The sequence below is a fragment of the Gopherus flavomarginatus genome, chromosome 6 (assembly GCF_025201925.1).
Source record: "Gopherus flavomarginatus isolate rGopFla2 chromosome 6, rGopFla2.mat.asm, whole genome shotgun sequence".
Taxonomy (NCBI): Eukaryota; Metazoa; Chordata; order Testudines; family Testudinidae; genus Gopherus; species Gopherus flavomarginatus.
Window position 1 is genome coordinate 32,052,800 of NC_066622.1, and position 21,768 is coordinate 32,074,567.

Consider the following 21,768-nt stretch of genomic DNA (forward strand, 5'->3'; position numbering starts at 1 on the left):
TACCAGGGTCTCCATGTGGAAGATGGATAACACGTCATAAAAAAGCATGGGTACAAGGTATCTATGGTTTTCAAGATATGTTTTTTCTGTAGTGCAGGAGCTACACTACACAGCAAGAGCTGAACTAAACTTCAACTTGCTATGATAATCAGAGTGAGTTTCAAGAGGAAATTGCATCTTAAAATTTCCAGAAAGAAGGGAGAGGAATGCAGGTTCCTGCCCCAAGAAAGGTAATGGGTCAGGACCTGAGTGGAGATGTCCTAGGACAGGCCACAAAGGAGTCAGAAGTGCAGTTGCCTTGGTTACTGTGATATCGGTTTCACACCAGCCCACCAATTTCATCTGGAGTTACTCCTAATTTACACTAATCAACCCCAACAGTTTAGGACAAGAGTAAGAATGCATCTGCCTGAAAATGTACTGGGAATGCAGGAGGAAGAATTGGATTTTGACCAAAGACCTCAACTCTTATGGAAAGAGCCATGGGATATTTCGGGACCAGAAAATATTTTGGAATTTAAGGTCCTACACACAAGCTGTATACAACTCAATTTATCTGCCCGAGAAGGATAAAGAACAGAGCCAACCCTCCTGGGATTTTAACATGTACTTCCAGCAAGTCTTCCTCTAAGGCTGTTTAACATAGTTGCTCTGCAGTGGAGCCTAACAGATAGAGCACTGGAATCAGGAGACCTGTGGTCTTATTCCACTGACCTACTGTGTGACCTTGGACAAGCCTCATCTCCACTTGATGCCTCTGTTTAAGCTCTTCAGTGCAGGAACTGTATGTTTGTTCAGTGCATGGCAGTGGGGCCAAGCTTTTAGTTGGCCTACAGCAACCGAAATAACGAGTAGTAATCACTATAATTTGCTCTGGTAACCAAGACCCATGAAACTGGAACATTTACAGCAATGCATTGCATCTGTACTGAACCAAGGAAGTTATTGCCAACCTAATATTCAATCCACTAAACCATCCCCTCTCACGGGATCACAAAGGAATGCCCAAGACAATTATGCAAAAGAAAATACCCAGGTAGAGGTGGAAGCAGTTTTACACATGTAAATCTGCAAAATTTTCAGCTGGAAAATTCCCACCCCGAACCCTCCTTCCAGAAAAATTAGTGTAACAACAGGGTAAAGGATAAGAACAAAATGCATGCTGAAGACATTTTCTTCATTCAGCTCCAATCCTTACTAGGTTTGTAGGGCCCTGGTATGTGAGATGTTCCTGGAGGTCAGCCAATACATTTAATATAGATTCAGCAGTTCAAGAGGAGATGACGAAGAGCAGAGTCCACTGTGGCTCTGAGGGCCTCATTTACATTTCACAAAAAATTCCACCTCCCTTATGGGAAAAAAGTTCCTAGAAGCCAAAGTTAATTTGCAATTGGGGTGGGGAAGGGGAGAAATCTTTAACAAAAGAGAATAATATTTGATGTTTTACAAAGGGAGACTCTAGGATTCCCAGGATCTTAACTTCACATGACAGCAGGATTAAACACGCATTGCAGTGATTGCACAAGTTAACAGAGGAGCCTTACACATGCTGCCACAATTCACAGGCAGCCCTGGACTCTGGTCAGAGCCACCTAGTGGATAGAGCACTGGACTAAGACTCAGGGTTCCAGTCTCAGCTTTGCCCCAATCTGCTGGGTGATCTTGGGCAAGTCCCTGCAACTCTTTGCCTCAGTTTCCCTACCTGTAAAATGGGAATAATGATACTTACCTCCTCTGTAAAGTAATACTGATGAAACATGCTATATAAGAGCTAGGTATTACTTTTGTTATGTTTAACATGTTATATTGCAAGTGGGAGCATGGGCTAGGACACAGGGCTTAGTATCTTCATCTCGAAGAGGTGAGGGATGATGCAGAGATTAGGAAGAAAATAACTTTGGTGTAATGTAATTCAAAGCATGGCACCAGCTCATAAACCCCAGCATCACACCACAGCTGTGGAATCAATCATCCCAGACTATGATGGAAGGTACCCCATACCTCCTTTTTGCAGAGGCAAACAGAAGGATCAACCCCAAGGTTCTTGTAAACTGGCCATCTTGCGCTGTGAACGAATGCACACCAGATTACATCAGCAAGGGTAATACCTGAACAGTAGCGCTCCAAAGCATAGAAACACCATATCTGATACAGCAGTGAGACATATCAGTGAGCACAAAGTGCTACAATGAGTAGTGAGGGCAACTTAGTAGGGGGCCCTCCTCCAAGTCAGTGCTGATCCCAGTGCCCCAGTAACATACCAGGGCAGTGCTGGGTGAAAGGTACAGTGTGGGCGACTCAGCAGAGGGTATTCCTCCACATTAATGCTATTGACCCCAACCCCCACAGAAGGAGGCACAGAGTTACCATTTTTCAGATGACAAGGAAAATAAAATTCCCATTGCTTATGGGGCATAACAGGTCCCATGGAATTTTGTATAACAATAAGGGTGATATCCTGGCTAAATCCCAACTTGGGTAATTCCATTCTGCCTCCCTTAATCCCCTTGCAGTTTCATTTGGATACAGTGTTCTTTGCTCCCGCTCTAAACTTTTATAAACAGCCACTGCATTACATGCCAGGGATGGCTTCATGTGAGGGGTGGCTGAAAGTACCCCATTTTGTGATCTACTGACGACAGGTGCTTGCAATGAGGCACAAAAATCCCACATTACCAGGAAAAGGTTAATGAGCTGCTATAGGCTCAGTCAGCCCCCTCTGCTATATTTGCAATAGGTGTCAGTCTCAGAAGGAGGAGTTAAAAGGGAAAAGTCCAGCTCTGTTAGGAGCTGGATAGGAAGGAGAGCAGACCTCCAAGCTCTCACTCTGTAAGAGAAGTCTGGCTGGGACCAGGAACTGACTAGAGATGGCTGCCTGCCAGAACCTCCCTGAAGAAAGGTAGGCTTGACACAGGACTACAGTTTTGATTTGCTACCTGTCTTGCCTCTGGGTACTGAGTAAGACTAGTACAAATAATGCCCTGACTGAAGGGGGCGACTGTTAAATAAAACCTTTGCGTCTTATGCACCCAACCAAGGACGCAGCAGCGAGTTGTCATGAGATCAGGAGCGAACACAGTGCTATGTAAGAGCTAGATGATATTATTATTATAACAACAACATAGCCACCTCTTGCCTATCCTTACATGGATATAGTGAGGGCTTGCTCTCGTAAAGGGCTTCCATAAACTTGGATCAAGAATAATCAGTTGAAGAATTCACAGCCAAGGTGCACCAACTCCAAGCCAAAAAAACTCACTTCAAAAGAAATGAACAAGTCTCGCTGCACAAGTATCTATAAATGTAAAACCGAGTACACATGGCTCCCCATAAAATAAGGCTGCAAGAAAAAAACAACTTAAGCACCGAGTGAACATCCTCATGCTACCACAAAGGTGGGATTAATTGCTGTTGCACCACAGCCATGTTAGTCAGGACTGTGGCAATCAGCTGCAGATTGAACTTGTGCCCACAGGTGGGAAGTAAAGTAGTGACTACAGTCACAGGGCTTCTGCTTGAGACAACACACACAAAACAACAAATCACCAACCTGGGCTCCAGAAGGAATAAAAGGGAGAACAGGGAATGGAAAGTGGTTTCCAATTACTTCGTCCTGGGAAACGCATGACTAAAAGCCCTAATTACTTTTTAACATGCTCTTTATCAGTTCTTAAAAAATAGTATCATGAAGTAGGCAGTAGCCCTACTGTCACCAGTGTTCCCTCTAATTTTTTACGTCCATGTGCAGAATGCATTATGTGCACCAATATGGAGGTAATGTGTGACATATCACCTTCATATTGGTGCACATAACAAAATTCATGTGATGGGGCCAGGGATGAGGGGTTCAGGGTACGGAAGGGGGCTCGGAGTTGGGGCAGAGGGTTGGTGACAGGGTGTGAGGGCTCTGGCTGGGAGTGCAGGCTGGGACCGGGGATGAGGGGTTTGGGGTGCAGGCTGCCCAGGGGTTACGGTGAGGGGAGAGAACTCCCCCCAGCCTTCTCCCAGCTGCGGCAGCTCCATGCTGGGGCTGGTTGGGAGGGGCACCTCTCCTCACCGTGGCCCTGAGCCCCTGCACAGGGCTTAATAGGCAGCTGTGCAGCCGCATGGAAATTTAGACTGTCAGTTGGATTATTTGTATCCAACAAGGAAGAGCAGAGCTGCTGTTTACCTAAGTATGAAGCTCTTTGGGGCAAACCGATACTGATGATGATGAGGGCCCTGTAAGTACATACACACACCCAAATTTGTAATGTAAAAAATAATCCCTTTCAGGGATCTTTTTCCATTGTAACACAGCCAAAAAAAAAAAAAGCCACGAGTACAGTTCTTATTGTCCTTTTGTAGATCTCTTAAAATTACAACTCCACTCTTACTGCAGATTACACAAATGCTCTGATTGTTACCAATAGAAATTTTTTAAACAGATTTTTTTAGGGAGTTCTTTGTAATTTCCTTGCTTGTTCTCAGGAAATGGGAACATTTATTTCTCTGCAGACATCCCGAAACAGAGCAAAAAAAATCAGTACAGGGAACCCTATACTGAAACTTTGTTGTTTAGGAGGCAAAAGGCAGTGGGGTCAGTGGGGGGGAGTCACAGCGTGGTACGGTCCATGATAGTGTGTTTTAATTGATGTCAGCTCCTTCCTTACTCCGCTTTTAAGCTGCTAGGGGCTGAGAACTTGCAAGCTAAAACTTTGGGCCAATGCAAAATAACACAGCTGAATTATTACCACCACCACCTCGTGCTTCTATAGGGCTTTTCATCAGCAGATCTCAAAGCACTTTACAAAGGAGGTCAGTACCACTACCCCCATTTTATAGGTGGGGAAACTGAGGCACAGAGCACTGAAGTGACTTGTCGAAGGCTGTCCAGCAGGCCAGTTTCAGAGTCAGGAATAAAACCTAGTCTTCCTGAGTCCCAGATCAGTGCTCTACCCACTAGTCCACATTGCTCTTATAATACGTCCCTCCTCCACCAGTAGTCAGGGCAACAGCGGTAATACATTCACAGTAATAACAGTAGCTAGCTCTAATAGAGCAGAATCAGTGGCAGAGCCAAGAACAGAACCCAGGTCTCTCAAGTCCCCATCCAGTGCCCCACCCATGCAGCCTCTCTATTAAGTCAAAATGGGGCCCCGATAAAATGAAAGTTCTCTTTTTCTACCATCAGAAAGCAAATCCAATAGTTCACTGCACTCCTGGCTTCCTGGTCTGCCACTGCTACCTCCTGCTCCCCACACCCAATTGCAGGCTCCCACCAGGGGTTCAAAATTTTGAGTGCTCAGTGGTTCCCTCCTAGATCCAGGACTTCACCCTCCGCCAAAAGGACACACCCACAAACACCCGCAACCACAAAAGCAGCAGCTGGAGAGGAGGGGCCTAACAAGAGAGAAACAGGGCGGGGGGGGGAGGGAGCAAAGTGTGTTTTGTTTGTCTTTAAAAGTGAGCCATTTGTGTTTTACCATGAAGCTCCCTCTTGCAGCATAGAGGAGAACGTCCTTTCTCTGCCCTACCTTCCGCGCACGGCTGTTGGTGACAGGGAACTCGCTGAGGCTGTCGTCATCGTTGCGCGGGTCTGGCAGGCTGCGTTTCTCCAGGGGATCAGTCCTCAGGAGAGCCTCCAGGCTGCTGCCATCCTGGGAGATCAGCCCCTCTTTCTTTAAGGTCTGATCAGTGTCTGTAGAAAGGGGAAAGAAAACGATAGCCAAGAGCTTAAAAAAAAGCAGAAGTCAAGTGGGTTCTCTGTGCTACTAAGTCACAGCTACATCACCAAATCAACTAACTGCATCGTTGCCGTGCTTGCTCCTGCCTCAGGCTTTCCTTGGAACTCATGTTTTCTGCTTTCTTGTGCTGAGGCGCCCTCTGGTGTTTATTGTCTGAACTGCAGATTCTCTGTTGCCTCCTGGGGTCTGCCTAGCAACAATGCCTTTTTCCCTTTCTTCCTCTAGCTAATCTTTTAAATGTAAAGTAAACCAGAAAAACCACTTTATTTGCATGTGTATTGTGCTGGTACTTGACTCACAATTGGAGTGCTATTGTCTCACAAAAGACCCTTAATAGTTCCTTAATGGTTCCTTGCTTAATATGCAAGCCAAAAACTGCGAGAGAGAGCAGAAAAACATTTTTTTCTCTGGTTCCTTTTAAAACCAAACCCTCTCTGCTTAAAAGCCCCTAGCAGAGAAAAGAAAAATATATTTCTACTGGCTTCTTCTTTCTATCCCACCACTACCACCATGTCATAACATTTTTTCCAGATCTGGACCTTAGCGTCCAAAATATGGGTGTTAGCATGAAAACCTCCAAGCTTAGTTACCAGCTTGGACCTGGTAAAGTGCCTGGCGCACTGTCGTCTCCCCAAAACCTTCCTTGGGGGACCGCCAGACTCAGATTCCTTGAGTCTCACAACAAAGGGGAATAAACCATTTCCCTTCCCCCCTCCGGGTGTTCCCTCCCTGGGTTCCTGGAGAGATATACAGAAGCAAGCTCCATGAATCTAAACAGAGGGATTTCACCCTCCCTGTTTCCAGTCCTGGAAACACAAGTACTTCCCCCCTCACCCAGAGGGTATGCAAAGTTAGGTTAGTAAATCTAACACGAAGAGATTTTCCCCCCTGACTTCTTCCTCCCACCAATTCCCTGGTGAGCTGCAGACTTAATTCCCTGGAGTCCCCACTAAAGAAAAAATTCCAACAAGTTTTAAAAAGAAGGCTTTATATAAAAAAGAAAGAAAAGGACATAAAAATGGTCTCTCTGTATTAAGGTGACAAATACAGGGTCAATTGCTTAAAAGAAAAATGAATAAACAGCCTTATTCAAAAAGAATACAATTTAAAACATTCCAGCAACTACACACATGTAAATACAAAAGAAAACAATATAAACCTTATTGTCTTACTATTTTTGTACTTACAACTTGGAAACAAAAGATTAGAAAGCCAGGAGACAGAAAGATCACTCTCAGAGCCGAGAGGGTCAGACACAAGACAAAGAACTCACACCCAAAACTTCCCTCCACCCAGATTTGAAAAAGTCTTGTTTCCTGATTGGTCCTCTGGTAAGGTGTTTCAGGTTACTCCTTTCCAGGTGAAAGAGACATTAACCCTTAGCTATCTGTTTATGACAGGGAGAACACACACCCAAGGTATCAGTACAATTTGGAGATGTAGTTAGGACCTGTCTACACCGTGGGACAGAGTTATCTCAGGTATCAGGAATGTTGCAACTGGGTCCTGCAATAAAATGGATTCTGTAGCACAGATGGGACCTTGAACTGCACTGGCACTCTGAAAATATCATTACAGTTCTTCTAGTCCAGTAGCACAATCTACCTGTCATGCCCAGAACCATTTACTCTGGTATCTCCACCATCCAACTGCACTGGATCAGAACAATGGATCAGTCTAGCCTGCTACCTTTCTACTCCCTGTAATACTGAATCAAACCAATAGGTCCATCTAGCTTGGTACCCCACCCCCTATCCCACAATGCTAGACAAAACCAATGAGCCCATCTAGACTAGTATCACCTCTCCAATACTGGCCATCAACAGGTGTTCCTAAGGAAGATGTATTCCCTCCGAAATACGCAACTCTGCAACAACATTTATTGGGGGGGGGGGGTATTTTCCCCAAGACCAGATGCTTAGTAGTTGGCTTACATCCCAAAGGACAATGGATCTTTATGTTTATCCTACCTTGGTGCTTCCCAAACCTGGGGGATATCACACTGGTCTAGAGAGCCACGAGGTAAAAAACTGGGGCAAGCTGCAGAACACTGATCTACTCTAATTCCCCACTGAAAAGGTGTCCATGTGGGGTAAAGCCACAGGCAGCTTCTTCAAACACACATTCCCTCCCTGCTCCTGCAATGGTCCCAAATCAGCTGCCCACAGGAGCAACTCAGGCGAGCAGAGCTAGCAGTTGACTGCTCAAGTTCTCGTTATGTAGAGCTCAGCCACAAATGCCACAACCCATACAGTGCCAACAATGGGTGGTTTCTACCCCAGCTGGTGTAACTGTGGCATTTATGGAGCTCAGCAGTGCCAAGAGGTTATTTCTGACCATGCTCTATGCAGAGTTTGGATGTGACATGGGTGAGGCTGCATTGTCAATCCGAGAGAGGAACATATGAACACAGAACTGGAAGGGATCTCCTCCTGGGTCATTGAGCCCACTCCCCTAATAACTGTATTGCGAGCAGAGATCAGAAGGAGGGGATGTGTCACCTGGTTTGATGGAAGGGAAGGAAAGCCTCGGATCCTCAGGAGGGTGAGCACGACGTTTTTTCCGCCAACGGCGAGCTGGGTAGGAGTAGAGCTGGCCAGAGGCTAAACCTTTAAAACACAAAAGAAAGCCTGAAACCTGATATTCTCTGACAAATTGGTGCCACAAAGCGATCATTATAGGCACTGCCTTTGAAATCAATGGGGATTGTGGGTAACCCCTGCACCCCTCAGGATAAGACCCCAAGTTATTATTAGTATTACAGAAGCACCAAGATCAAGACCCCATTGTGTTTGGCACAATCATATAGCAAGAGAGATCTTATCACCACAGAGTTTACAACCTAAAACAATACATGGTAGAAGGGGGAAACTGAGGTACAGAAAGGCAAAGTGACTTGCTCATGGTCACCCAGCAGGTCATTGGCAAAGCCAGGAATAGACCCCATGTTTCCTGATTCCCAGTCTAGAGCCCTATCCCCTGGATCACACTACCTCTCTGTAAAATGGGATAGATACTGGGAGCAAAACTTAGGTGCTAAGAGCCAGCATTCCATTTCACATTGTATGAGAGGTTCCGTCTATATCAATGCATAACATACAGAGTGTGGTAAGATGAACTCCTGAATGAAAGGCCTGAGGGGAAGCTTCTACCAGCAGCTGCATGTTTGCAACCAACATTTTGTTTCTTAAAACCACGGTCAGAGGAACCTTCAAAGCTGCAATCCCACACATTCCTCCCACACACACTGAAAAAGGCTGAGACACGCCTACAAAACACTGCTGTCTAGCACTGCTTAGGCCAGCTAAGTTTTCTGCTACCTCTGTTCACATTATTATTGAAATTGCAGTAGCATCTAGGAGCACCAGTCATGGACCAGGACCTCATGGTGCTAGGTGCTGTACATGGTAGACCAAAAAAACGGTTCCTGCCCCAAAAAGCTTCCAACTGAAGTATTTTTATAAGCCATCCTTCCAATCAATCGTCACCTCATTTTGTCTGTTTTGTCCTGTGATACAATCTGGGTATGCTCTCTGGAGCAGGAGCTATCTTTGCAGCTTGTCCACGCAGGGAATAGCACATTGGGGCCCTGATTCTTGATTGTGGTCCACAGGTAGTATCATATAAACACCATCTCACATATTTCCTTTTCCAGGTTAGGGGATGTCAGGGCTTTCTCTGCATTTCCTAATACAGAGTTAGGTTTTAAGACTAAATGTTCCAACATAATATTCCTCATGACTTAAACAAATTTGTATTGTCAAAGAGCTGTATAAAATAACAAATTTACAAAGATGGTCAGTATTACTATTCCTGTTTTACAGATGGGCACAGAAGGGACATGACTTACCCAAGATCACCAACAAGCCAGTGGCCGAGCCAGAAACAGAACCCAGGTCTCCTGAGTTCCAATCCAGCGTTCTAGCCACTTAGGCCACACTGATCCCACATGTATTGATGAGCTCCTAAGTAACAGTTCTGATCCCAGGACACAGAGAACCTGAATATTTTCTCAGGTTCATAGCAGGTTAGTACCAGAGTCAGGCAGAAACCAGTAGCCCCTATTTTCAGTTGCCATAGTTTATTATTGAGGCACATTCTCTACTCAAAGACAGGAAGGGAACCCAGAGATCCTAATTCTCACTCACCTTGCTATAATAACTAGACCCAACTGCCTTCCAGAGTTGTGACTAGAGTCCTGACTACCAGTTTCCCTGCTCTAACCACTACACTCCATTGAATACAGAAGGCTGCTGAACTTATTTATGCAAGACAATAAACAGGTATGTCTTCAGTGCTGTGCATGATGGAAGATAGGTGCAAAAGCAGCTGAGGAATGATAAGTGAACTGTAAAACAAATGTACTCCTGTTGCTTTGAGGCAAACAGCTTCTCCATCATTAACCAAAACCAAATAGCCTTCCCATTCCTTCCTCACCTAAACACTTACAAAGTGCAGCAAGAGTTATGCCCATGTACCACAGGGTGAATTGGCCCTTTAAGGGATTTCATCTTAGCCCTCACCTGTGACTTATCAGATGCCTCCCAGCTGGTGAGGTAAAATGCCAAGAAACAAGTAGTTCTCTTCATACGGAGAACTGAAGGACCATGGGTCATGGAAAGGACTTGGAAGGCATGTTTGCCACACAAGCCAGGGGAAAGACTTGGCTAGATACCCCTCCTGTGCAGGCAGCAGCAGATACCTTAGGAGGAGCCAGGCCTATCTTGACTGATGTTGAACTCTGTTTGAAAAATTAACGCATCCCTGGGAAAAGGAAATTAAATACTGAGATACTGGCAGGAGCTTCACTGACACACTGGTTGGTGAGCTGGCCTGCTAGTTTACACAGGAGTGGGTAAGCTGGGGCAGAGGGGAAGTCTGGTGCTGGGTTTGGCATATGCTATTGTACCATCACAGCAGAAAAGGCCCTACCTGGGCCTCTGTGACGCTTCTCCATCCATATGTAGCAGTTGCTCTGTGCCACTCCGGTCTGCGAGTCTAGGAAAGGCAGCCGGACGCTCCTCTCAGCACACAGCCTGGCGTTGTAGTTGTGGCACTGCTCCATTGCATCTTTGTAATATTGCTCTCCAAGACTGTGGGTTGAGGAAACAGACACTGTGTATTAGTTATTAGGATTACCTAGCTAGCTGCTGTTGCTGCTTGCCTTTCCTGGCACTTTCTAACATCTGTTTTAACACTCTCCTGATGCTCTGGCAGGATTGGATGTACCAACATAAATACTGGAGCTATGCCTTTGTAAAGATCTGTAGCCAACTCTGAAGACAACAGAATGGCTGGAGCCAAGCACTAGGGACCACTGACATAAACAAACCATTGTGATATGTTTTGCTCTTGGGGATTTATATCCCTAGTGCAGGACTTCTCAGAAAACTCTATTTAGAAACACCTACCTCAAGACTTTGCACCGTCTGACATTCCATCACCACCACGTAGATATGCCCAATCAGACTTTTAGTTAGAATTAACATTAGGGAGCGGACCAATGACCCATACAGATCAGACCCCTGCAAGAACCCAGCTTCCTGGAAGGTATCTTGAATTACTCCAAGTGTGATACACACCAATTCCTAGAAAGTAAGGATTTCAGACAGTTCTCTGAAAACTTCTGGCATATTTTTCTCAAAGCTGTTTACACTGAACAATGTTCTGCATGAACCACAGAGGCTTCCTATTAATTTTTAGGAAAGTAATTTTTAAGTGTTTTATTTTATTTAATATTATTGTTATTAGTTGTCAAGTTACATAGCATTCTAAATCTCACGAGAGTGGATTTAATGCTGGTGCAAATAACCAGCCTATTTAAATCCCAGGATGGTGGGCAGAGCCACTGTTGGCGCCAACCCTCTCTTTCTCTCAGCTTCACTCCACACCTGCCCTGTACCCCTCAGTTCCTTCACTTTTCATTTAGATGACCCTCCCTTCCACCCCCCAATCAAACTCACCTACCAAAAATTGTGGAACATGTTGTTTGCTGACATCACACCAATTCCTCTGCTTGTGTGTATGATACCCCCTTTCCCATCCTCACCTGTTTGAGCTATTTAGATTGTAAGCTCTTTGGGCCAGGAACACTCTGCTATTCTGTATTGTCTCTGGGCGCAGTTCCTCTAGGGAGTGTCCACTACCTCCTTAGACACCTTTGAGGAGCAACAGGCACTGTCTGGGGTTCTCTGCTTGGTGTCCCCCTCTGGTTCCCTGATTTTTAACCACTGATCTCACTTCCATTCCTGTTGTCTCCTTCAAAGTCCCATGCACGCACTTGTGGCCTCGGCCTAGTGATTGCTCCCTCCTTGGGGGGATGGGGAGGGGGCTTTTAATTCTGGACAGGTCTAGACTCATTTGTCCCAGTACCCACAAATAGTACTCTGTGTTTGTGCACTGCCTAGCACAACAGGGCTCCATTCTTGGTTGGTCCTTAGGCACTACCATAATAAACATGATTAAGTAAAAGGCCCACCCCGTCAGATGAGGGACATGCTGCAGAGCCCAGCACTTACTTGATTACAGGGTACAAAGTAAGAAAGGCAGCTCACAGGATGAAAATGAAGGATCTAGAGGGATGCTGAGCAGAGAACCCCAGACCCACCTATTTGAATTCTCAGGAATGGTGGACAGAACCCACCAAGAACAAAAGACTCATCCTCTAGGCAAGGGAAGTCCCATCGGACCTAGAAATTGACTGAATACAGAGGACAAGTGAAAAAGCAGAAATGGAGATAAAGGTCAAAAGGCACATAATGAGTGAACCAGATGGGGACACAGAGCAGAGAACAAAGGACCACGCTGACACTCTTTGGATCTGAAGCCCTGTTAACCAAGAGTATGAGCAATGGAAGCTGCTCAGAGCCAAACACTGCTGCTCAACTCGGGGGAGGGAGATAAGTCTCCATGGCTCTTTCAGTCCTTGGCATTTCTGCCAAGAGTACTAGCAAGGGAGCCAATCAATGATATCTGTCCTGCTGAGAGCTGGCTAGGAGGTTTATCAGACAGCCATCATACTGGATTTTTTAAGGCACTGCTAGCCCCGGCTGGAGTCAAATGGCATAGTTGAAAGGCTCTATTACCCAACTGTCAACTCCCTGAGCAACCAATCTTTCACCCTAAATATCATTCCATGAAATATCACAGAATGATGCACTATGTACAGAGGTCTTAAAACAGATGGGTTCCAAGCTACAATTCTCCACAAATAATTCTTATTTCATACAAGACCATTACCTTGATTTATATTTGGGTTTTCAACTACATTTTGTACCGAATTTCTGGTTTCTAAGTGTTAAAAAGGTGGGTATCCTATGTGGAACCGAGTAAAGGAACCAATCAGCACTTAGTAATTCTTATTACGCTCTGACTTTTATGACTTTTCCCTCTTGCCTCTATTTCACCCCAGTGGCTATACCCCCAGTTTAAAAAACTTTGTTGTAGCCAGCAAGAAACCAAGAGACACTGCTTGTTATTGAAGGGTTCTGTATCACGTGCTAACAGTAATGTTAGTGATGGTAAAATTACTATAGAGAACATGTTAACAGTTGCACAGAACAAGAACCCGAAAGATGATATCCAGCATGTGAAAAATGACACACATCCTGCTTGCCATAGCCAATACACACAAAAACATAGCATGCATTTCTTGGGGGGGGGGGCATTATCCTCAAAATATTCTCACATCTCTCCTTTTCACCAAACAATTTTTACCATCTAGAAATACCAATAAGATAATTAAACTCTTGCCTTCCATTAAGAGGTGAAATGTAAGTCACTCGCAGTCATTAAAAAGCACACAGTCCTTTTCATGCTCAACGGCCTTAAGCAAATTATAACTCTGGTATATTGTGCCATTTGAATTGGATATAGGATTCCTTCACTTTCTGCCCTAAGTTGTTGTGCAGTGGGGCTGTCATTATCCAACCAAGAAGTAGCTGGACTTTAACTGATGAGTGGGGTAATTGCATTTTTGGGGTTTTCTTTTATGCAGTGCCTTCCAGAGTAAGAAATCTGTAATGCATGTGAACCTCTGAACAGATTCAGAAGTCCTTAAATATGTTAAAAACCCTGCAGTGCTAACAGAGATTCTCATTTAGATCAAGAGTTGGAGGCATGTATCTTGGAAGGAGGCTTTGAGTTCTCCCTTTCTGCTACTGTGAAGGCAGAAAGATCTCAAGTTTACCACACAAAGACAACAATAAAAATATAAATGGACATAGATTTGCCACAAAAATATGGAGTAGCATTTTGGAGCGATGCCAAGAGCTGTATTTCCATCCTCACATTCAAAATTCAGGAGACCTACCTACATGCTATGTTCATGTCCTTACCCTCTGAGTAAAACATTGATTTGATGATCCCCCTACTTAGAGTCTTTTTATATTGTTACGCTATTCTGAAGCACATTTTCAATATATAGATCCTAGAGAGAATAAAAAATCCAATTCTGCTTGGTAATCAGGTTAGTAAAAACATCAGAGGGAAGTCAGGAACTGACAGGAAGAATACAAGACTCAGATTAAGTCTAATTTTTTTTTTTCCCCTTCAAGGATTTTTTTTTTTTTTTTTGCGCTACAGCAGCACTAAAGACTCACTTAATTGAATGAGCTATAATTATAGTAATTTCAATGTTAAAATCTTGCCACAAAGTAGCAGGGAGAGGGAAAGAGAATTTTATGTCTCTGATGCCAGGAGAGGAAAGAAAGAAAAAAATTAATACATAAGCACAACACCCCTTTGTTTACACACACACACACACACACACACTCTGACACTTCAATACTGGCTGAAATGACCACATCAAACCAGAGAACATGAGCCAGAGAAGAAAGGCACTCAGGCTGGCTCCATAACACAACTCAATAATTATACACACAGCAAGGAAGCTGCTAGTTTAACAGGATGAACAACGAGACATGACACATGGAAGCTTGTGTCTTTCAGGCAACACATGAGAATTTGCACATAATGTTTCATGCAAAATATCTTGCTGGACTTAATGCAGAACAAAGACGCATGCTTGGGATGGGGGAGCTGAGATTTAAATATCTCAATCCCGGTTTTGATCCAACACCAATGAAGAACAAGATTAACTCACTAAAGTCAGCGGAGTTATATGGAGGAAAACTGATGTAAGCTAAAGGAGAACCAACCCCATTAACTAGGGGGGAAACTTTCCAAAAATATTAATATCAATTTCAGATGGAAATGAAACCTCCCTAGCTCCACACCTGCACAACAAAGATTCTGTTTCATCATCATCCTCACTCTTTATGCACAGCACAGAAAGATTTCACAGCCAAACAAGATTACAAACTTTGCTTTTACAAACAAGATTATGTGAGGGATAAAATGATCCACAGAACCAACTAAGAGAGCCATTCTCCCTATGGGTTTCTGATTGTCAGGTTAGCACTAATCTTAGCAAGTTCAACACCACAAAGCAGTATGTGGCATAAGTCACACCGTTTTTAAAAATTCAGTGGGAGTAAGGAGGTCCTGGTTACAGTACTGTTGTCAACCAACACAGTTAAAGCATAGTTCTGTGTTTCAGCAGACTGAATTTCACTATGCGTTAGCCATGTCCCCAGCTATGCTATAGATTTGGACATATCTCTGTTGACAGCTAAATTTGTAGCATAGACAGGAGTTTAAGCTATATCCATACTACAGATGAAACATTCAACCGCTTGCTAGGACAGTTCCCCGATCAGTGCACGTAGCAATCTTTTGCACTGATAATTGATCAGTAAATGATGCTATTGACAAAACATGTCTTTTCTCCACTTCAGTCTCTAGAAGCAATCAAGTCCACTGGAGAGAGCCCTCCTGGACTCTGAGTTAAAAGACCTGGACTCTATTCCCAGTTCTGCTACTCACACAGAGTGCTCGTAACAGCTCTGTACCTCATTTTCCCCCATGTTCGACACAGGAATAATTCCACCAACTACGCTCCCTTACAAAACACCTTTAGGCTACGTCTACATTTGCAGAGTTTTTGCACTGACAGTTTCACCAGTGATAGTGAACTGGTGAAAGAAAAGCCCTGGTTTCTGTACTTACTTCCACAGACATCAGAGAGTGTTTACATTTGCAGCACTTCCCCCATGAGAGCAGCGCAGGGAAGCCAGCTATCCCACAGTGCAGCTCTCTCCATTTTGACAGACAGGAGGGGAGGTAATTGCAGGAGATCCTGAGTCTCTTCACAGCCTCCTCTCCCCAAACACTGACTAGCTCCAGTAGCTCAGCATTGCTCTAAGCAGGGGATCTTTGGTCCTAGAGCAGTCATTGTCACCTGGACAGATGATAAGTGAGCACTTGCCAAGAAAACAGGAGGGGAAGTTTCGAAGTTCCCAGGGCTCGGGGGTGGATGTCTTTTTTCCTGGCATCAGAGCAGCAGAGATGCTGGCCAGAGTGGTCTGGTAGGCACTGTGGGATATGCTCCGGAGGCTAAAAGCTCTGTAAACAGGAAGAATATGTCTTCACTTGCACATCACCGCCAAAAGCATCAACAGGAAGCGCTGTATGATGCTCGTGGAGGTGGTTTTCTTTTTGCGGTAAAGCCAATGAGTTTTTTGCAGTGACACTCAGAAGCAAGTGTAGACGGTCCCACAGTTTTTGAGCAAAAAAGGGAATTTTTATGCTTTAAATGGCAAATGTAGACATGCCCTTAGTCTTGGGTTAAAGGCACTACATAAGCATTAAATATTATAGCAGTTTTCAGGATGGAAAATTTTCCTAAAGGAGTCCAGAAACAGAATAGGATTCCCCTCAGCAGATAACATGGTTTGGACTGTAGAGTGGGCCAAAGATCAGGAGATGGAGGAATCAAAATCAGGAGAGAAACACATCTTAATGGAAGAGTGAAAATTTTTCCACAGACAAATGGCTGGATATTCTCATTTTAAAATATATAACCTAATTTTTTATTGAAGTCATATCAATACTTTCATACAGTTCAATCTAATAATGCACATTTCTAAGATACAATTAAAACCTAGATGTATGAGCTTAATGCACAAGCCGATTGTATTGCTATGTCATTGCTGTGCATTCAAACACAGACTCAAAATATCAAATAAAGCAAAAGATTTTTAAAAATTGTACGGATTTCTGGCTAAATCCTGCATGTGCAAAACTATCTTGATCCAAGAGGAGAAAAAAGAACAGATTCTGCGTCTTTGCTTCTATTCTGAAAAAGCAGACCAGAAATTTGCTCTGCAGTCAATATCCAACCTAATCCCTTCCCAAGGGTTCAGTCCATTCTAGAGAAAAATAATAGCCTAATGGATGCAGTCACTTTTAACAATGAGCTAACACAGGTTCAACATGATTTCCCTGCTCAGTGTAGACTCATTTTCCAAACTGTGAGTCATGACTCGCAAGGCAGGAGAGGGGAAGAGGTGTCTTGAAACATCAAGCCAGCAGAGAGCTGGATAAATAGCAGGGTGAGGGAAGGCAGGAGATCTGAAGGGAGCTCAGCTGGTCCTGAGTCCTGCACTGCCTGCTGGGCCCTCCTGCTGGATCCCATGGCAGCTCTTCCTAGTGCCATTGGAAGCCTCAAGTCAACAAGGAGAGGGAGACAAGGAGACTATTCATGGTCCCATTGCAAGGCAGAGAGCAGAGGTGCACAGAGCTGGCTATGTGGAGGCTGGTCCCTGCCACTGGCAGCAAAATCCAAAGGCTGAGAGCTGAAATGAGACACCACCACTCCCAGGATGACAGGGAGCTGTGGTGCAGAGGAGGGAGGGATGGGGAGGAGCCTGAGCTGCCACCCCCGCTGATGCATGCATGCCCAATCCATGCACTCTGGCCTGCAATGGCAACTCCCCCCGAGACTTGGGGGTGGACCAGGGCTGGATATAAGAATGGGGAGCAGGGCAGAAAAGTCTGCTCCAGCCCCAAAAGTAGTATCTGAATTGGCATCATTGCCCCTGGAGGTCATGTTAACAGATGTGAGCCCAAAGGTGGTCACAACATGAAAGAACTCAGGAGCCACTGAGATAAACCATTTTTCTACAGGATATAGGAACATATTCTGCTTTCAGTTATACACAAGTAAATACAACACTGCAGACTTTGATAGTTCTCGAGATTTACCCTGGCATGACTGACAATGGGATCTGATGTCAAGTCTATAAACTTGTTTTCTAAAATGGTATTAAAATGCTACTGGAAAGGCAGCATGGTCCAGTGGATAAGGAACTGAACTGGGACCCAGGAGACCCAAGTTCTTTTCCTAGCTCCATGACCTTTAGCAACCTAGTTCCTCCTTCTGTTTCCTGTTCCACCCTTTGTCTCATTTAATTGGATAATAAAGTGTTCAGGGCAGTGACTACATACACTGCCTAGCACACGGGGTCCACATTCTCAGATTTTACCTAATCTATACCAACCATGATTAAAAATATCTATTTTTAAAACAGCTTTAGACAACACTCACAGTGGTAATTAAACATCCACCATTAGGTTTTAAAAATAGCTGTTCATTTACATTTTATGTTACAAAAATCAACCCCCCCAACAGCCCTTTTCATTAAAAATAATTTAATTCCATGCTCACATGACAAGTGGATAACTTGATACTTATATTTGTTTTTAGACTGAACTAAGAACAGAAAATGTACAAAAAGCCTCACACATCAGAAGAACAGGGAAGGTTAGGAGGATGTTTGGCTTAGTTATCCATTATTTAAAAGCATGTTACTACAATACTCTACCGTAATAATCCAGTTACACTGTAGTAACATTTTGGTGCAGTGTAGCATTTAGTGCTGTGGATAACAATACTAACCTCTTTTGTAAAGTGCTTTGAGATCTAGTGATAAAAAATATCATATAAAATATATTCTATATTTTGGACTACTACTCTACAATACCTGTACACCTGATAGTGTATCTTTATAGATATCTGGGGACCTACACACCCCCTAATTACTGTGTACCTGTGCACCTCACAATCATTAATGGATTTTATTCTCACAACCCCCATAAGAGACAGGGAAGGACAATCTGCTTTTTACAGATGGGGAACTGAAGCACAAGGCATATTAAGGAACCTACCCAGGGATCTGAGAGAAACGCATGACTGAAACAAGAATTCACCCTACGGCACTTGAGGTCCATTGCACTGCCTTGACTCCAAAACCACCCTTCTCTCCCTCTGCCCAAGGCTCAAATGGTGTGATTTGCAGAAAGAAAGTGATGCCCTTGTTGCTAAGACTGTCCTTTCTCCAAGGAATTTTTAAGAATACCTGCTGTTCAGTGTGTTCCAGATAATGTTTTTTTGCTCTTCTCAAGTTTGTTTAGAGACAGCAAAGATTTGACAATGTCCAGAGGGGAAAGAAAGAGGAACTCAATCAGAAGCATGGATATCATATCACACACACCTGGACTTAACACCAAATACTGCTTCCTGACCACAGTCTGCCACATGACAGCCATTATTATGATGTACTGGAGAATCAAAGCAGATTGTAAGCTTATAACCTCAAGAGGCTATAAGCAATGTCATCACAATTACACACAACCAGCTCTGTCAAGGCATACCACCTTTATCCTACCTACCACAAAACTCTCTTCAATTTAAACCCCGCATGCTGGCTGGCTGAATCACCATGATTTTTCAAGTCCAGTTTTAAAAACAGCACTTTTGCTCCTTCACACCAGGTTTATCAAGAATATATGGGGAGCTAGACCTTTTCACACCTTGGTGAGGTTAGGAAGATGTAGCCCTTACCCTTAGGGCAGTCTTGCAGCCACATCTCTCATACCTTATCTTATTCCTAAAATTTAGAAAAGGGGGGCAGGGCTGCTGGTTTAGAAAGTCAAAGGAACTGTAGCCTTTCCAGCTCTCAGCACCTGGATCGGGAGCAATAGTTTGTGCTTCCATATAGATCCCTAGAAAGAAAAGCTGCAACCCCTATTCTAGTCTGAGCCTTGGGGAGGACCCTGTTCCCCACGCAGATCTATAAATGGAGCTGTCTTCTTCCCAGTTCCACGGGGGGGGGGGGAATGTCTCCCTACTATTCCTGGTGATGCCCTGAGGAGAATGATAATCCTCCCTCATGCTGTAAATTGGGGCTTTGCTCCCCCCATTCCGAGCCCCCAGGGATCCCATGAGACCATCCTGTGAGGGGGGCCTCCCCTCATTCCCACCCCCAGGGGCCGCAAGAGATCCCTGCTCCTCCTCGCTCCCGGGCCCACCGTGCGCCGGGACCCCCACTGCGCCTGAGGAGCCGGGCTGAGAAACTTTGCGCCTAACAATGAAAGCCCCAGAGCAGGAGCCCTCCGCGCCACCGCCGTTCCGGGTCGCTTAGATTCTCTCGAGGGGAGGGAGCCCAGCCGCGGCCCGGGCTGCTCCGCGGAGCGCTCGGGGAGGGGCAGGAAAACGGGGGAGGGAAGAACCACTCACAGCTTCACCACATTCTGTACCACCGCCGCCATCTTCCCTCCGTCGCCTGGGCCCGTGTGGCCGTCCAGTGCGCACGCGCCAAGCGCCGGACGGCAGCTACCGGCTCACCCCGCCTATCCTAGGTTGCGCAAGCGCCAAGGACCGCTTGCCCACCCCTCTCCTCGCACCTCTCCCCTCCGCCGCTTGACAAGAATTACGCATGCGTTGAGGAGAAAATACGCTCCTTCCCCGTCTCTGTGTCACCAATGCGCATGTGCTACCGCAAAGGCGTACACATCCGCAATACGCATACGGCAGAGAGAGAGAGAACGCCCGACCTTGTCGTGACCATATTACGCATGCGTAAAAAGAGACCACCACCCCCCGGAGAGCTGGTTTAGAGCGCATGCGCGGGAGCGCAAAATAGCGGGAAAGTTGAGGAGAGGGGAGAAAAGTAGGAGGAAATGAAGGCGAGGTGAAGGGAGGTAAGAGCGGGAGTAGGGGTGAGGGAGGAGGGAGGTGTCGCTATGAAGTCCCCAGGAGGCCGGCCCGGCTCCTTCACTGCACCAGCTACTGCTGCTGCGCGCGGCGCTGGCTGGTGCTGTCGTTGGGCTTTCCTGCCTCACCAGAGTGGCCGAGAGGCTGATCTCTTTTTCTGACCTCTGGACCATGCTGCCGTGGGGTGTTTGTTGGGAAGAAAGGTTCCCCAGCTGCTCTGTGTAAACATGGGGGAGGGGGGTGTCAGTGACTGGGAGGGGGGATAGAGTGAGGTAGGTTGTTAAATTTTTGCCTTATAAAACTCAAAAACTATATAATTCCCTGATGTAAACCATGGCCCCAGGGGATTGGGCACTACAAATGCCCTGTGCACGCATTCCCTCATCCGTACAGAATACGTCTGATGGGAACCAGGTGTTGAGCTTTAGATCAAGGAGAGACATTATGAGGAATCTCTGTCAAATAGGGGAGAGACAGATTGTGCCTGCAACAGACAAAACTCTTGTTCTGCTCATCACTGTCTGCTGGGTAGTGCCCTGTCTCCAGTTGCCCCTCCTGCGCTGGAGTAAGACTGCAGGACTGCTGCTTCTTGGGATGTTTATGGCTTGGGAGACATCACATGAACACAAATGAGAGTGGGAGAGAGTACTCACGTGTGTATTTTAGGGTAAGACAAATCATCTAATGGATTGGACATTGGGCTAGGATTCAATAAATCTGGGTTTAATTCCTTCTTCAGCCACAGCTTCCCTGGGTAAATCACTGTGGTTCTGTTTGGCATTTGTAAAAAAAAAAAAAAAAGTAATGCTTTCCTACCTCACAGGGGTGTTGTGAAAATAAAATCTGAGTTGCTCAGATACTATAGGAACAGAATAAGTACCTACATGGATAGATTTGGGTCTAAATTCTCCCTCTCAATGTATGGGGTAAAAAAAAAATTGTGGGTGAAAGTGTATTGCTTTATTTTGAGTCTGTTCTTTTATGGTGTGTTTTTTGCAGCTCAGATGCACCCAGCATCTTCCTGAGACTTTTTTGGCTTGTTAACTAGGAAAGATGAGAGCAGCAACATTTTTGCTGTGCCTCTTTTTCTCTTCCATTACAAATTGTAGGTTCCTTCCCCCCCCTGCAGCCTTTCCAATACACAAT

The 21,768-nt window shown here is 45.0% G+C and overlaps 1 protein-coding gene across 6 annotated transcripts in view; it reads right to left on the minus strand.

Annotated features, from left to right (window-relative positions):
- DPF2 (double PHD fingers 2) overlaps positions 1-20,238 on the minus strand; it is a 41,901-nt gene extending 21,663 nt beyond the window's left edge. For 5 of the 6 annotated variants that reach the window (XM_050960848.1, XM_050960847.1, XM_050960845.1 and 2 more), the window contains exons 1-4: positions 20,146-20,238; positions 10,659-10,819; positions 8,228-8,335; positions 5,517-5,680 (exon numbers count right to left, since the gene is read on the minus strand). In XM_050960848.1, the coding sequence (XP_050816805.1) occupies positions 5,517-5,680; positions 8,228-8,335; positions 10,659-10,819; positions 20,146-20,177 (465 nt within the window). In that variant the 5' untranslated portion in view covers positions 20,178-20,238. Of the gene's footprint in view, positions 1-5,516; positions 5,681-8,227; positions 8,336-10,658; positions 10,820-12,333; positions 12,427-20,145 lie in introns of all 6 variants that reach the window. The other variant, XM_050960846.1, reaches the window with a different exon arrangement.
- Positions 20,239-21,768: the final 1,530 nt, after the last annotated feature.